Here is an 18613-nt window from a genome sequence, read left to right as displayed (position 1 = left end):
CTAATGAAACTTCAAACACACTGTTTACATCTGAATATTTCTGATACAGTAGGTCATGTTCACAGCTTTAGAGACGGATTCCAGGATTAATAAAGGAGTGATGTTATTAATCATGAAATGCAATGCAGCTCTGTACTTCAACAAGATTTCTTATTGGTGGATGTGTGTAATGTACCTAGTTTACTGTACCAGGGTCACTGATTTTTTCTTCTGAATACACAGAGTTATTCATGTTAAAGTGGGGCTTTCAAAGATTCCTGTTTCCACTTTAAATTGGTTAAAACACAGTCTTTCAGTGAAATGTACTGATGGCTCTATTTTGTTCTTGGGAGGATATAGTTAGTGGCAAAATCCACACCATGTGCTGGGTGCTGGAACTCAGGGAAGGAGGCAACTGCCTGCTAAAAATGTTAACGAATACATTAATGCATTATCTGTCTCCATGTGTCATGCTAGGTGCTGTCCTTTACATGAGATGGCACCCATTCGCTTGCCTTGTCAGTGCAATGTCCTGTCGTACAATGAATAATGTGTGCCACACTTAAAGAAGCAGTACATCCGTTCAGCACCTCATGCTTTAGAGGATCATGTTGTGTTCCATGCATTGTGACAGTCGGCTGCCATGGAAATAGACAAGTATCTGTCTCCCTAGCTAACATCTTGGTTCAACTTGTTTTTAGTTCATGTTTTTATATTTGTGAGAGTTTTTTCATAAACTACAAACCTTGCCATTAGCTACCAACTGCCAGTTGCAGGTGCTAATGTTAATATTCCTTCAGTATCAGGCAGTGCCAGGATCGAAAATACCCATGTCTCGTGTAATGCTGGAGCCTATAGAAACTACAAAAGGTCATGACAACCCCCCGACCCCCTATGTTCTGAGAGAAGACAACTTTGCAATCACTGCTCTTTACAAACTTTTCGTAAAAACAATGTGAACGGTTGTTTTCTGTCTGCGCATGTGTTCTGCTCCATCATGTCTCCCCATGTGTAGCACACGCAGTCTTGGACACCAGCTCATCACGAGTGGCCTGATGAATGCACTAAGGAAACAATTATGAAAACATTAAGACATGTGAACAGTTGTCAGTAGGGTTGTATGACGTGTTTTAAAGGGAAGCCCTGCAACTGTGCAGATACCTACTATCCACAGAGGCGAAATGAGCTACAGAGCATTGCACAGTGGAAGTTACAGGTCATGTTTTGTGTTTTATTGGAAACGAGTACATTACTGTATTTTCTACTGACGATGTTTTAATGCAACACACTACATGCTGGATGTATTTGCTAACAGATTCTGCCCCTGCAATCCTCGCGGAATTAAAAGAAGGAGATTAAGTTATTAAACTGAGCAGCTTTAATCAACCAGTTCAGAGAAATGCATTGCTGCCTGCGCAGGGATTAGTTGTATTTTTACTGCAAAGCCAATACATCTATTCTGGCCAGGGTGCTCCGGCGTCCTGCCTCCCCGAGCGCCCAAGCTACAGCGAGCTCTGCGTTTCTCTCCAATAGCATGGGATCAAATGGAGTTTTACTTGGAGATCGACCCTGTTACCTTGAACCTGATCATACTTGTGGCTAGCTACGTCATCCTGCTCCTGGTGTTCCTAGTGTCCTGCGTGCTCTATGACTGCCGGGGGAGAGACCCGAGTAAGGAATATGCCCCCGAAGCGCCACCTGCCAAAAGGTCGCCCATCCGACTGGTAGTCATGCAGCAGAACTCGGCTTGCACCCACTGGGGCAAAACACTGGTGCCTGCTTACGTCAACTCTTCGGATCCACTGGACAAGAGAAGTACTATGGTTTGAGAGAGCCCTGGGGAACTTGCCTTGGAGGACAGCACACTGCCTATAGGCCACCTTCCTGGACGGGATTACCTTCACCGTACGCAACACTACATCAACCACGTAAGTAGAAATCCTAAGGTTGGCTTCCCTTCAGCTGGATTATAGCCATGTGATTTTTTGGCCTCATTGCAACAGCTGAAATGAATACAGAAGAAACACATGGTAATGAGTGTGTGTCAGCGTTATGGGCTTCTACGTTTGTACTCCGATCAGCCATTACAATGCTCACATATTATTACTTCCAAACGTCTTGCTTCCATTATCGCCAATTTACAGCTGAGGTCAAATTTACAACCGCTTAATGCATTTAGCAGAATGGTGATGTTGTTAGTGTGTTTGTATGTGTTTCTGGTAAAAATCCTTCATCACACAGTGCAACACGTACTTTCGATTAGTGATGGTCTTTTAATCACACGTTTGTCGTATGATAAGTGTAATTATAAAATGCACACATGATACAGCACATGATGCTTGGAAAACACTCGATGATCCATCAGCCTCAGGGGAGATTATGCTGCGTGCCAGAGAGGAGCCGAGACCTATGCAAAGCAAAGGGCTCACAACCAGGTGTCTAAAAGCAACACGTACTGTGTTTGGCTTATCTCATATAAATCAGCTTTCTGAATGGATGATCTTGCCTGCATTTTGAAAGGGCCCTCCTTCAGATATTGGTATGGCTGCCGTTTGGGTGAATAAGGCCTGCCCATGCAAAGGTGTTAACAAGTCTGATGGTCTTTTCCAGCTGGAATGGATGACGTTTATATATTAGAGGGGGTCTTGTGAACTCAAAAGGGATTCTTCGTCAGTAACAGAATCACTTTCCTGGAGAATTGGCCCACGCTCTAGGGCTGCACTCCTCCCCCCTCTGGGTGGAATAATCCATTCATGTTTTCGGAATCGCGGCAACACACTTCCCCGAGGAAATGTACGTCTTTCCTCGATATTCAGTATGGATGTCCTGATTACATGAAAGGTGGGGGGGATAGGAAGAATGTTTCAACCTCTTCATAAATCTTTGTTACTAGCAGAGTATATGGTGCGCCCAGTCACGAAATCATCAGCACCCGAGCCATTCTAACTGTGATCGACAATGACATTCCTTAGGTCAATATTGACGTACACAGTGGCTAAATAAATGGAGGCCTTCCTTTGCATTCAGTCGCTTTCGTGGCTAAATAAGTGCAGGCCTTCCTTCATTTACACTCGATTACACACAGGCTAAATACAGACCTTCCTTCAGTTACACTCGCTCACACAGAGGCTAAATGAGTACAGGCCTTCCTTCGCTTACGCTTGCTTACACAGAGGCTAAATAAATACAGACCTCACTCGCTCACACAGAGGCTACATAAATACATACCTTCCTTCACTTACACTCGTTCACACAGAGGCTAAATAAATACTGACCTTCCTTCACTTACACTCGCTTACACAGTGGCTAAATAAGTGCAGACCTTCCTTTGCTTGCACTCGCTTACACAGATGCTTAATAAGTACAGACCTACCATCGCTTAGACTCACTTACACAGAGGCTAAATAAGCACAGGTCTTCCTTTGCTTACACAGTGGATAAATAAGTACAGGGATTCCTTCGTTTACGCTCGCTTACACAGCAGCTAAATAAGTACAGACCTCCCTTTGCATACACTCGCGGACACAGTGGCTAAATAAGTACAGGCATTCCTTCGTTTACGCTTGCTTACACAGAGGCTAAATAAATACAGACCTTCCTTCACTTACGCTCGCTCACACAGAGGCTACATAAATACAGACCTTCCTTCACTTACACTCGCTCACACAGAGACTAAATAAATACTGACCTTCCTTCACTTACACTCGCTTACACAGAGACTAAATAAGTACAGGCATTTGTTTGCTTACACAGTGGCTAAATAAGTGCAGACCTTCCTTTGCTTGCACTCGCTTACACAGATGCTTAATAAGTACAGACCTACCATCGCTTAGACTCACTTACACAGAGGCTAAATAAGCACAGGTCTTCCTTTGCTTACACAGTGGCTAAATAAGTACAGGGATTCCTTCGTTTACGCTCGCTTACACAGCAGCTAAATAAGTACAGACCTCCCTTTGCATACACTCGCGAACACAGTGGCTAAATAAGTACAGGCATTCCTTCGTTTACGCTTGCTTAAACAGAGGCTAAATAAATACAGACCTTCCTTCACTTACGCTCGCTTACACAGAGGCTACATAAATACAGACCTTCCTTCACTTACACTCGCTCACACAGAGGCTAAATAAATACTGACCTTCCTTCACTTACACTCGCTTACACAGAGACTAAATAAGTACAGGCATTTGTTTGCTTACACAGTGGCTAAATAAGTGCAGGCCTTCCTTTGCTTGCACTCGCTTACACAGATGCTTAATAAGTACAGACCTACTATCGCTTAGACTCACTTACACAGAGGCTAAATAAGCACAGGTCTTCCTTTGCTTACACAGTGGCTAAATAAGTGCAGGCCTTCCTTTGCTTGCACTCGCTTACACAGATGCTAAATAAGCACAGACCTACCATCGCTTAGACTCGCTTACACAGAGGCTAAATAAGGACAGGTCGTCCTTTGCTTACACAGTGGCTAAATAAGTACAGGCCTTCCTTTGCATACACTTGCTAACACAGTGGCTAAATAAGTACAGGCATTCCTTTGTTTACGCTCGCTTACACAGCAGCTAAATAAGTACAGACCTTCCTTCGCTTGCACTCGCTTACACACAGCCTAAATAAGTACAGACCTTCCTTTGCTTACACAGTGACTACATAAGTACAGGCCTTCCTTGGCTTATGTGGGTGCACTGTTTATCTGACAGGAAAGCAACGGTGTATCAGGTGAGCAAGGGTTGCAACTCTAAGGGCATGATTTACCTAAATGTTGTCAATGGGACTTCCCCATGTTAAAACATTTTTCTAAATGAGGCCCTTAAATCCTCTGAGAAATATTATTGCAGTTTGAGACCATTGAGCAAGCTTCGTTCACCTCGTTACTGCCATAGCAGTGCTCCCGGGTTGCTTGTTAGTCTAAAATATGTACCCTGATATTAATTGTTTTGATGAGTATTCCCAAAAGTAACAGTCACCCCTTACGTAGTTACTGCTTCCTCATATAGCAAAAGTTTAGGTGTGTGTGCTTTTCTCGCAGTGGCCCAACACAGGAAGCTTGAGGTGATGGTTAGCGGCATGGCCTACTATGGCAATGGTAGTGCAGAAGAGCAATATGTACGGCTGGCCGTGGTACTGGCACTTTGGGGGAACATGTGGCCCTTCAATGAACTCCAACATGCGAACAGCATTTGGAAAGCAGCTGCATATGTATAGGATATTTTCTGTTTGGAAATGCATGATATTCATAATGAAGGATGGTTAACCATTATCTTCCTCACCCTCCATGACCACTCATACCAAAGCTGGAACTATGAACAATTAATCTGGAACAAACCATCCAAGGCCGCGTCCATATCCACAAAGGCCTCCTTGTAACCCCACCCCCCACACCCTGTCGCGTGCTCCCACCATGTGAAGCACTCTGGGGACGGTCAGTATCCTTATGTTAGTTGGGGGAGAGTTTCTGAGCAGATTGACCTGCAGATTCCAAGAGCAGCGCGGTCATAAAATGGGTGTAACGTGTGCAATCTATGCACGCACACCTGCACTCCATCATAGGCCAGCATCCATCGTTGTATCATCCAAAAGGATATTCCACCTCTATGTAAGAGAAGCCAATTTATTCGATGGATCCACATTTGTAGCTGTAAAATGCGCTGCAAATACATAATGGAATTGAAAACTTGGTTTATTTTCGTTTCTACAGCATTATCAGTGTGGGTGCCCAGACGGCTTGCTGGACATTATGTGAACAGACTAAGCGATAGAAAAGAGTATGAATTATTGATGGCAAGTTGAAGTGACCGTAGGCCAAAAGTCCTAATTGTTTGTCAGCTTGATCAACTTAATGTTATGCGACCCCGGGGCTCACCGTTCAAACGTGCTGTAACTTATTAAACCGCTGCGTCCTGGGCTGACTGGACCATTCAAGTCTGGTGTAATCTAGTTGCAACAGCTTAAAATTCTTATTACGCCAGAGAGAATTTGTAAAAAAAAAGTGTTCTCCTCAAATGAAGCGGCCTACAGGGAGAGTGCCTAAAAATTGCAGTCCATGTTGCACAAAAAGGTAAAATTGCTGCGTTTCTGCTCCCAGCTGTGATTCTTAATAGGTATAAAAAGAGCTCCAATGCACGCGCTCAATTGCGATGCCAATGGTAATCTAAAGTCCTGCTTGAATGATGCCAACCTGGAGTTGCAGAGGCAGCTTGCTTGCATAGGCACATGCATACGTGACTTGTACCCTCTTACGTTGCACAAGTTTAAATCCAGCAAACATATGATATGATACGATGTGGCATTTGTTTTTTTATTTTTCATTTTAATGATTTTTATTGTTCAAAATATTGAAAATGATACAAGTGTTAACAATTTACAGACTTTGAAAGAAAACAGGTAACCATAAATGATTAATAGAGTGAATGATCTTAGCTTGCTATAATATGCTTTCCTTTTAACATATTTGATTGGTTAATTTCTATAACGTATCAATATAAACAATAGTAGAGTTGAAGTTGTAGAAATATATAACTAATAACATGTGAGTAGTTGTGGATCCAGTCTGCAAAGTGTAACTGATATGAGGAGAATCATAGACATATGGGGATACGAACTGGGAGACATACCGAAGACGATATGGCATTTGTAACGCGCCTACACACAAGTGTTTCAAGGAAGGGGAAACAGATGGAGGACAGAGACAATGATCTTACTAGGCCAAGTGAAATTGAGTTTGCACAAGTGCAGGGGAGGTGGAAGGGGAAAAGTGCCAGGGGAAGGGGAGGGAGCAGTGCTGTACATACATGGGATCAAAACAATAACAAGATGTGCGGCGAGCAGGTGGCAGGTGCAAGGGTAAATACAAGTTGGCAGGTGTACGTCAAGTGCAGTTAAGGGGACTGTAGGGTTACAGATACAGGAAGTGCGCTGTAAGGGCAAAAGAACCCTCTTTTTTGATGGGCGCCTGACTCCGCAGGGTGTAGGCAAATATGTCGAAAGAAAATGGAGTCAAAGGCTACCCTTGTCAGTGACGCTAAGGTGGTTTGTCTAAAAGGGTGCAGTGGAGCTTTGGGTACCGTATATCAATATGCTCTTCCAGAAAAAGAGAGACAGTTAAGTTCTGCAATTTATTAGCTCACATCCGATAAAAGAATATTTAAAATAATGACATATGCTGTCCTGGGCAGAACAAATATTGTATATAGATCACAATACTTTGTACATTTTTCAGTGGGTTAGTACAATTGAAGTGACTGTGATTTTATGTATTGCTAATAATAAGGCAGTACACAAGCATGGTCGACACACAAACAATTGAGGTGTTTCTGGTGCGGTGGATAGGTGGAAGGAACTAGTGGTTGGAGTGGTCGTGACCTGCTGGTAATGGCACCGCACTGTCGTCAGGACTGAGGGAAATTGGAGCACAAAGGTGCCGTAAGGAGAATTACATGCGCCTGTAATTGGTAAAACAAAGGATGGGGTGTTAGATCTGGAGTTAATTGAAAAAGGCAAAGTAAAATTGCACAAAAGGGGACACTGCGGGAAGAGCAGCCTACCTAAGGTAGTTCAAGCGTCATGACTGATTGTTGTTGGAGGTGCCAGCGGTTGAGTGCCTGGCGTGTTGATTGTAGTCCGCAAAGTGGATAGGCGATGTCTGTGTTTGCTAAAGAGATTAAAAATAATTTTTGTTGTTCAAGGGAACTGGCACATTGAATGTGATATAGAGAAAAGGGGTAAAAACAAGGGCTTGTATTACCTTGAAGGATCGATCTTGAATTCAAGTCGAAAAAAGTGGCGGGAGCCGTTGTTTAATGGCTACGTCTGGTTACTGTGAGAGTCCTGCTGAAAAGGGACACAGATGTATGTAATACAGGGTGCGTATAGCTACCTGCAGAGGTAAGCGTGACTTTGTAATGCCCGAGTGAGTGCGGACATACATGCAGAGAAAGGGGCCGTGCCCAGTCTTGTGACAAAACTCGAGGGATGAATAATATTGATTTCTAAATTTGCTAGTTCACGTGGTTTGAGTGGTCACCCGTGATATTTGCATGGGATATAATGATATGGGTGAATGCAAAAATTGTATGGGGCTTAGAGCATGCAGCTGATTTAGAAGAATGCTGATCGCGCTTGTGACTCGATTGTACACGTAAAATAATTTGACCGTGAGGGGCCATGTTGTAACTTAGCGAAATAGCCGTGGTCCCAGTAGTCAAGTAAGGACAAATAAATGCGCGAAGAACAGGGAGTCTTAGAGCTTAACTCTCAGCGAGCTGTATCAGTGGCTTGCTTTGTTGTCTGAATGGTGCGCATGCGTGATGGCTGTAATATATGAGATTGTTTCTAAACTAAGCGCGACACGATGCGCATGAGCAAACGAGTAGTGTAGCTATGCAGAGCATGGGTAGTGTTTCTATAATGGCGGCACTGCCAGGAATTATCAGTGTATCATGTGTATCACTTAAATAAAGACAATCTCACAAGATGGAATCTCGTTTAGATTGTCATTTTGCCAAACCGTGTGTTTTTCATAAAAGGTCATTTAGATGTACACTGAAGAAATTATCATTTCGCCAATCCATGTGACCTTAAGGCAGAGATCGTTGGCGGCACACACCTTCTGGATAGCAGACAGACAATCAGAGATGAGAGAAGGAGAAGAGGTGGCAGAGGGAAGCCTGAAAACAAGCTGAGTGTCATCCGCATAGCCCTGAAAGCTGGAACAGAGACCGGCAATGCGGTGGGCGAGAGTTGCCAGGTATTGGTTAGACCCCTGGGGAACAACACAGGTAGAGAGTGAGATAGAGGAAATGAAGGACCCAATTGGACCTGGGAGGGTCGATCAGAGAGGAACGAGATCAGCCAGGCGAGGGCCTGATCGGTGATACTCATGGAGAGGATTGAGCAGAATGGCATGCTTGACCGTGTCGAAGGCAGAAGAGAGATCGAGTAAGATGGTGACAGATGGGAGATTAGAATCAAGGTTAGAGAGCAGGTCTTCATGGATGTTCAGGAGAGTAGTTTCCATGCTTCTGGCTGCTGACTGATGGTCATGGAGACAACCAACAGATTCAGTGTAAAGATTACGCTGGGAGATGGCCAGCTCTTCCAAGAGTTTGCCCAGGAAAGGAGTGATGGAGATCTGGCGATAGTTAGCCAGGCCAATATGGCTCTTGATGGTTTTGAAATAACAGGGAAGAACCTGTTTTGATGAGACGTTCATAGATCGGACTTGTCTAGAATGCTTGTAAGGGGAGAACAGAGGAAAGAAAGAGAAAGAGGGAGGAGACGTGGCCACATGGGGGCCAGAGGTAGAGGAGAGAGTAGAGGGAGGAGCAGTAGAGGAGGAGAGGGTTGACAGTATGCCCTGGGATTTAGAGATGAAATGAGAAGCCAGGGCCGTATAGGGGGCCTGGGAGGGGGCAGCAGAGGTAGAGACTGCAGCAGGATTGGCCAGCTCCTTGCAGATTTTAAGAGTTTGGCTAAGTTGTTAGATGCCGCAGAGACACAGGCTTGGATGTGGGCTCTCTTCTTAGTGCAGCCAGAAAGCCGATATTGCCTTTGGAGCAGGCGGCAGGCCAGTTTGTCTGAGGATGCGCAATAAGCTAACCATTTCCTCTCAGCCGCACTTCACTGGCATTTAAGAGTGACAAGGTCCGAGTCATACCAGGAGTTGCACTTGGCTTTGGGCTTCAAGCGGATCCTCATGACAGTGGCAAGAACATCAAGAGTATCAGAGATAGAAGAGTGGAGCATGGAAAGGGTTGTGTCAGGATGTAAATCAGCCATAGGAGGTGGAGGGGGAGAGAAAGTGGCAGCAAAAGCCTCATCTGACAAAGTGCAAATGTATTCCCCCTTCTTATTATGCAGTGCACTCACAAAGAATTGCCTGGATCAGCTCAAAGATGCAATGAGCACATCTATTTTCACATACATACCTGAAAGATGGGCCGCGCATCTCTAGACATGTCTCTGTTCATGGCTTTTTGTATTTGCCACAAAGGAATTTCCAGGCTATCATTCACCAATTGGAAACCAGTGACAGCCAAGTTCCACGATTTGCCACTTATTATTTGCAGGTGGCCCCTGCAAAATTGTGCAGACTCATGGATATTTACTGCCCACCAGGTGGTCACTGAACCAAGCACGGATTTGTGGTGGGATCCAGAACCTCAACGTTTTGTTGTGTGTTGTCATGTATCATCGTGACCTGCGTGCCACCTCCCATTTCCAGAGAGAACCAATGCGTTTGACCCATGCCCTCCCAAGGCCATGCTAGGTGTCTCATTTTTCCACTTCAAGAACATTTAGGGACTAATTCCCAGAGCCTGTTTCAATGGGATTGTGCCATTATAAAATGCCTCTGTGAATCAGGTCAGCCAGATTGGCGTTCCAGTAGTAGGTACATTGTTCTATTTCTAGCACAGCTGGCCTTATGCATGAAATGGAAAAAGTACTTTTTTAGAAATCTAGTGTGCGGCTGGACCCCTCACATTAGATATAGAAGAAAATACCCTTTCTATGTCTTGCATGTGACCCACCTTACCCTTGAAACACAACGAGCTGTGTTTTCATCTGTAGCACACGGGGCGAGAAAGTATTGCCCACTGACATGTGGCAGGGTGCCCAGGCCTCTGCATGGCATTAGACATCTGTGGGAATGCAAATGTCCAAATCAATGCTCATATATGGCGGCTCAAGGATGTTTCAATCAACTGAAATGTGTCCAGGTTTAGTGATGTATTTTGGTCAAGTACCGAATGGCAGCCGGTTTGACGGACATTTATGCCAAACTCTTGAAACCTAATTCACAGAAGCGTTTTATGATGACAAAACCCAATTGGAAAACGCTCTGTGATTTAGGCCTCTTATGTTTTTTTATAGAAAAGGAAGCAAACCTGCAACAGTCACACCGATAATCTACTCTATGATTTGTATTTTGGGGTTAATTCAATGAAAATACAAATTTAATATGGAATGACATGTTAACAGCTCGAACAATATTTCACATATATTGTCAAATTTGCCCTAGAGGAAAGGGCAATTTAAGATAACATTCTTGCTTGTAAACTCTTACCTATATGACTGCAAATTACAGTGAATAGAGCACAGGTGGCAACTGAAGCAATCCTGCACTTGTAGAGGGAATACTCGACGAGCCTTAACACGTATTTTAGGGGCAAATGCTGCGCATTGGCAGATGCTATAATGATGAATTGGTAAGAACACAAGAGCACAGCACATATTAATCAGATTCTCATAAATGAGCGCTAATGAAAGGAGCGTAACGAGTGTGCTCGTTCCATTTGGCTCATTGCTGAAATGCCCAGGTCACCACATTCTCAAAGGTGACCTGAGCATTTCAGGAGGGGCTGAGCAGTGGCACCAGGATGTGCTGACCAGCCCCCTTGCATACATTAATGTCGGGAGCATGCTTACCTTGCGTGTCTTTGCAGGTAATAGAAGGACAAAGACAATTGACATGAATACTCTAAGAAATTCAGAGGTTGCAGACTATACAGCGACCATGTTTCTTATTAAACCCTAGTGGATTCCTATGGGAATGACTAGGACCATGTTTAACCTTCCCCATGTGGTAGAGCAATCTGGGTTAAGCATAATCTTCCAAGTAAATGGAACAATCCCCAACTGGAAACTCATACATGGTCCTTGTGGAATGTAATAAGAACTTGATACTCACCCAGGTAAATAACCCACAACAAGCTGACCATAATCAGGCATATCATGACGTTCTATTATCTATTCAAAGTAGATACTTACAAATTGTATTTTACATTTCCAGTCTAATTTATATAAACATCTGTTGAATTAGAGTTTACGAATATTAGTTGGCTTTCAGCAAATTTCTGCAGACTCAGTGGGTGAATTCCAGTGCATCCTCGGTTAAATACAGAGTTGGCCATCTATAAATGACCCATCAACGTTCCTGTATATTGGTGGGTTTTGTTTGGGTGCATGAAGCTAAGCCAGAAGTGTTCCACACAAATGGACATGTTTGATAATTTTTGGTGGGAGATTTTATGTTGGATTTGTTTTTGTTTCATTTCCATTTCTGTTGGGTAAATCTTGTAGTCTTATGTTAGTTAGGAGAACCTTCATTTCGGTTGTTTTTACCATATTTAGGGAATTTATTTTAGATAAACCATCCTGTATAGTCTTTTTTTGAGAAACGTACTTTCTTGTGTTTTTATTTGTTATTTTCTAATGCAGTGGGAACATACATTGTTTGTTTTTTCAAGATTATAGTTTTACAGCTATGGGATCCTCTCGCTTTTATTTTGCTTTAGTTAGAGAAACCCTAATTTGTTATGCTTTCATTCATTCAAATAGCCTTACTAATTTAATAGTCATGCTCTAATAAATGTGTCACCGGACGTTTTTTTCTTTTTTCTTTTTGATTATATTGAAGGTTTTAACAGTTAATTGTTAAATGCACCTTTTTATTTTTGTAGTTTTTTTTTACTTTAAAAATGACAGTAGTGATGTTCATCAGCAAATACAGTGATCCTGATGCAGGAGAAAACAAATATAGACTGCTCTCTTCCTATCCAAATCTGAAACGACAGAATACGTTTTCTACAAACTGTTTATGAGGCACATGTATAATTTCCCTAGAGCATATGCTGTTTCTTACATTAGGGGTGTAACTAATTGGGGTTATGTTGGGGCTAATGATGGACTACCAGTGGAGCCTAAGAGCTTACAACATCCTGTCCCAGAGCACCTATGCCCGGGTGGAGTTTCATGTCCAATGGCCGCCGTGTTCTTCGTCCAGCAGATGATCACCATGCATATCCTGCAGGTCTACCTGATTGGCTGATGACACGCTGATATCACCTCCTGGGCCAGGAACTGCCAGGCGATGCCAGCCCCCTCAAAGGGCCACCTATAATGGCCTTTGTTGGTTCCTGCCTGGGCCTGTCTGGGCTTGGAGGGGTCCGTGCCTTCTGCTCATTGATCTCAATTATAACATATTGCTAATCTTCTATCGGCCCTGCATGCTGCACAGATCTGGTAAGACCCTCCTTCTTCCTACCCCCCCTTCATTCTCAGCCACTCCATGTCACCTGTGAGCATTTCTACAGGGTCCCCTTCGACATTCTGCCTGAACCCGCTGCAAAGTGCTCCCCCTTTGATGCAGCCTCTCATGTCCTCCGGTTTGCAGCGGAGCCCCTGGCATTGCCTTCAACTCTCCCTGTCTCTGTTTTTCTCTTTGCTTCCTGCAGTTTCTTTGTCACTCCCACCTGAGCCCCATCTATGTTCGCCTGGAGGTACACCACTTATTCAGCATTGTTGTTTGTCAAACCTTGCTCCCTGCATCTCTACACTCATGCGTACTGACCTGCATTAACTTTATTGACTTTCTTCCACACTGTGTTACGAGACTTTGTACCGTATCTTGGGTTTATCTGCCTTCACTCTGCATTCACCTTTCACCTTCCTTAACTTAGTCTGTAACTTGTTACTGAGGCCAGGAAATTCGAATCTGTGTGCTTTTTTGCATTTGCTGCTGTGTTTAAAAATTAGGCTTTTCAGATTCTGAGATGGCCGCTGCACGGTGAGGACATGCAAGCGTGCACTTCATCCACAACAAAGCTTCTGCCTTCACATAAGATTGTGTAGAACAAGCCCCTGTTTGGAGCGTAGCTGCAGGTGGGCATATCACACCCCAATCGCTTGGGACACAGCCAGATAACTGGCGATCGCAGACTTGGGTCATTGTCATCAGCAGTTGTGGCAGACTGCAAGGAGAGCCACAGCACTTCCCGGGGAGCAGTGATCATGGCTTGCCTGCTGGCGGCCCCCCATTGTTGGGCTCTGCAGAGGAGTCGGATGAGCCCCTGCAAGTCTCAAGCGGGCCCGAAGGGAGCGCCGGTGAACTGGGCCTCACCCTGGAAAGACTAGATGCGCTGCTAATGAAGCGGTCTTCCTTTAACTTCGCCAGTCGAGCGGTGAGTGCCCTCAAGGTGGCTGATCTAGGAGCAGGAGGTGGAACACACTTTGGACTATGTCGGTGGTGATTACTTGGCTCTAAGCATGCGAGTAGTGGATCTCATATAGAAAGTGGCTTGTTCTACAATTGACTTTTACCCAGGTGATCTTTGGAGTCTCCCAACTTGTGGAAGCTGTTGAGAATATGGGCCCAAGGTCAGCATACATTTTATTTGCGGCATGCTCATAAGCAATGGGAGCGTTCTCAGTTGAAGCTCACAAATGCATGGGGGAAGCTGCACCTTGTGCTTGTCTTGGTCTTAATTTGGGGAGCAATCTTTGTCCTGCCAGGCACTTCAGAGGGGATGGTGGTGTGCATTTCCCTTCTTAGATGGTATTCACAGTTTGTCTGTTTTTTTTAAGAAAGGGAGCTATATAGGCAACAACAGGAAAATGAGGTGCCAGGCTGAACATAATCTGGTGGCACGTCATTATTGTAGCAATGCTGGATCTGGAACTAGGTCTCCCCACCATGTGAGGAGGGATCTTAAAATAGGTGATCCACTATGAGACCCAACAGCCTCTATTTGACTCATGGCTCTAAGCACATGCCAGGAGGCAGGAAAAAACAGATCCGGCATTGCACATACAGCCTCACACAAAACAAGCCAACATATTGGAAATGTTTCTGGCGAGGCTCATGGACACAATAGCGCCCATAGACACATCCAACACGCGGCTCCCTCTGGTCTCGCTCCCCCAGACCAGGAAATGGCAGTCTCCAAAGAAGATTTCGCTAACAGATTCCAAGAATTTCAAGAGAAATTCTCTGCCCCTTTTCAGCTGCAATTTACCACATTCACCTCTGAAATAAAGCATTCACTCACAGATTTTAGTAAAGAAATGTCCTCTCTACAGGAGTGCGTGGACTCAAATGAGCGTGCAATTCAGGAACTAGTAGAAGACAGTAAGCAGTCGGATATTGCACTAGAATAATTATCGAGGATCACACGCAATCTGAAATTCAGCAAAAAGACCTTGAGAATCGGTCCAGACGTGCCAACATTTGTATTAAAAATCTACCGGAATCGGTGACGGAAAGAGGCCATTATGCAGATTTTCAAGGACCTCATTGCGGCCGACAAAGACATGAACATCCCACTTGATCGGGTCCATATGACGGGTCCAAAGAGGACAGAACCGGGAGCTCACCCTCATGATTTACTGGCAGCATGTGCACTCTACCCGTAAAAGGAGCAGAAAATGAGAGAAGCAACAACTGCAACACTGATAACATATAATGGGACAGAAATTCAACTTCATCAGGACCTATCACTCTGGGACATGCAGGTGGTGGTTAAAACTCTCCAAGCACGTGGAATCAAGTACAGATGGACCTTTCCTTTTGGGCTGTTTTTTTTCATTGGATGGAAAACAGCATAGAATTACATCCAGCTCTGAATTGAGAATGAGGGAGTTACAGGAATAATGGAAGGAGCTGAGGCCTTGATGGAACACTGTACTAAACAGACGAAAGTAGGGGAATGGTCCTTAACTGATTGAAAGAGAAGGAAACATAAAGGGGCACAAAAAGATGATTGAAGAGCTCGATTTAGAGGTCCTAATCCCAATCCCAAAGTAACAATGTTTTCAAATCCCATTCTGGGAAACGGTTAATTAAGTGCAGAAAGAAAAGTTAAGCATAGCTGAGAAGGAGCGCGACATCCTGGAACTCATCCATTCAGGTAGCGGTTGGGGGTTTTGGGATATCCCGCACTTGGCCCTTGGATAGCAGGGGATTCCTAGCTGGAGGCTTTCACCCTGGGAAACAATAGGTTCTGTGATTCACACCAGGGGACCTTGAGGGGGGCAATGGGAAAGTTTGGGAAATGGTTGGGGAATGTTTGTTGGGGGTTCAAGGGGGCTTAAGTGGAAACAGGGAAGGGGATCCCGCTGCACAGTGGAAATAGCAAAGAACTTCAATAGAATTATCTGCACATTCAATGGTGCCATGATGAGGCGATTAATGCATACTTAATTCAAGTGCCTATCAATGAACATTAAGGGGCTCAATACCCTTTTTAAATGCTTGAAACTTCATAAAAACCATATTCGGAAAGCAGACCAACCTAAACTTTGCTTGTGTCAGTATACGGGTATCTTTCAGGGGAACGCAGAAGGCAAGGTAACCAGATTGCTAATCGTGATTAGGGCTTTAACCCAAATTAAAGTACTGCGCACAATGTCTCACAGCGAGGGCAGGTATGTATTCCTGATCTTAGAGCTAAATGCCATCAAGATGACAGGGTGTCACAATATACGCCCCCGATTCAGGCCTGGAAGGCTTTTTGAAATTCACCCTATGGCAGTTTGAATCCTTCATGGAGGGGGACATATTACTTTTAGGGGATTTTAACATGGCATTGTACCCAATTAGAGACTGAAGCACATTGACACGATATACCCAAGCTCCCCCATCTGACACCATGCAACAAGGATTTGCACAATTATCCCTAGTGGATGTTGGGCTTTCTCTCAGAGAAGGAAAAAGACTACGGGCCTCATTACGACCCTGGCGGAAATCGAAAAACGATGGCGGAAATGCAATTCTGCCATCGAATAGCGCTCGGTGCGATCACGACCCGTCACCGCAAAGTACGATGCCATTAGCGACACCGTAGTGAACGCCAACGCTAACTGCACCAAGTACGCGCGCGCGCGCCATCCCAAACCGTAATTACCACCATGGCGCAACGGTACGCGAATTCCGACCCTAGCGGACATGCACCTAACGCCATCAAGCACGGCGGAAAGTACCATTCCGCCATGGTGAGAAGTACGGCATCGCGAACCAACCGTAAACGGCCCTACTGAGTGCTTGTACACCGCTCCCTGGCCACATTGTACAACCCCCCGTAGGTGCAATGAAGTCACACAATGCAACCAGTGAAATGTACTAGTCATCCATGCCTGCCAACGAACAAATGAATCTCAAGAGGGCCCAATGGGAGCTGCAGGGCACAGATGGCACGAATACAGAAGCTATACAAATGGACATGACCTCAGTCTCCCACCAAGAAACGCACGCAAACACAGGCACCTGTGACCAGCAATATTCCGATAATCACATCATTCCACCAATCCAACTGGCTGACCGGCATCTGTTACACAAAAGCTAATCCCCCGCCCCTGAGCATGACATCATCAAAACAGTCATAATGGCAGCCCTTATCCCTGACCTCACTGGGCTTCGTAGGCAAACGCGCCCAGCACAGTACCACGCAACTATACTCCGAAGCTGGAACCCAATGCAGATCTCCTCACAATACATCGCTCCCCAAATAGGAATATGCCACATCACTCGCAAAGAAGAACGCTACACGGTTCATATCAGAATAGAAATTTAATGCACAACAAATTCACCAAGCCCATACAGCCATTAGGCCATGAACTCCAAAATATATTTCATTATTGTGGGCTGCATCCGCAATAAATGACCAGCCACTTCTTGTGTGACGCCCTGTTCCTTCATGGTACACAGGGGCTACATTCCCGTACGAAAAGGCAACATGGAAGCGCCTAGAACCGCAGGGCCGTCCCAATAGGGAGGCACTAGTCCAGCTGAAAGGCCGAAATGTTGCTCCTAGCCACTAGTACTGCGTAAGGGCATGTGGCCCATTGGCGATCGTCCCATAAAATCGTAATGCTGCTCCACTGATTAACACGAAGCAGCAGGTGTCGGGAGTAAAATCCATCTGCAGGAGTGGCATACAGATGGCAGTGGCAAAAGGGGAGGAGATACCTGTCAACCAAATGAAATGAAAAAGAATAGTATGGCCATCAGAACTACATTTGAATTACTCACTTCAATGATCACACCAAATCCACAGCCAATGCATGCTAGCCCACTCCAAAGGATCATCACCACCCAAAAACCACTTGCGAATCATAACTATCTATATCGAGGTGAAAACACTATCACAAACGAGTGTACCTGTGCATGCGTCTGTTAAAACAGAATCCATCAGATGGGATTGGTAACGTGCATAGACACAAGTGTCTGAAGGCGCGTCGAGACAGGGAGGGCTCAAAAAGGCCAGATAGACGATGGTCCCACTATGGCAGCCCTGCATCACATAGCGCAGGGGAGGCGGATAGATTCCAAGAAGCCCTGTACATGGCAAACTCTGTATGAAATCATCTGTCCATGCATCCATACATCATTCCCTCATCCCGTAATGAAAACGCCTGTTTCCATACTCACATAACATGTGAAATTTCCATTGAGTCTGTGCGTTATGCAGCCTGCAAAATCCACTGTGCCCCAGCCCGTTATTCCAGTGTTGTGAAGTAACATGTATTTGGGAACGTCCGGCCTCATCGCCCACGTCGCTATTGCGCATCCCAAACTATTCATATCAATCATTGCATCCTCGCCATGGCCCCTGTCCCAAGGACATTGAACAATAGAACGTTATATTTGCAGTCAGACCTGTGGGCATCTCCTCGCCACTAGCTGAAAACCGAAAGCGCCGCCCTTCGAATTCCTCATTTGCAACATCACGTCGAAAAGGCATCTGTGGCCGCTTGAAACCACAAATTAATCCATCTATTGCGGCTGTGTGTGAAAATGGCAACTGCCTTCACTCACAAATGGAACGCCCCGCCCGTCGGTGAAGCTCGGTACAGTGTT

General features: G+C 44.9%; 1 protein-coding gene across 2 annotated transcripts in view; it reads left to right on the top strand.

The window, feature by feature from the left end:
* The first annotated feature begins 1410 nt into the window (after positions 1–1410).
* The window catches only part of SMIM36 (small integral membrane protein 36), a 358993-nt gene continuing 341790 nt past the window's right edge, over positions 1411–18613 (top strand). For both annotated transcript variants that reach the window (XM_069654933.1, XM_069654934.1), the window contains exon 1: positions 1411–1907. In XM_069654933.1, coding sequence (XP_069511034.1) covers positions 1524–1808 — 285 coding nt within the window. In that variant the 5' untranslated portion in view covers positions 1411–1523 and the 3' untranslated portion in view covers positions 1809–1907. The remainder of the gene's footprint in view (positions 1908–18613) is intronic.

Source organism: Ambystoma mexicanum, chromosome 3q (genome assembly GCF_040938575.1).
Source record: "Ambystoma mexicanum isolate Mex_15411 chromosome 3q, UKY_AmexF1_1, whole genome shotgun sequence".
NCBI lineage: Eukaryota > Metazoa > Chordata > Amphibia > Caudata > Ambystomatidae > Ambystoma > Ambystoma mexicanum.
The sequence above is the reverse complement of the archived record's forward strand: the minus strand, read 5'-3'. Positions and strand labels throughout refer to the sequence as shown.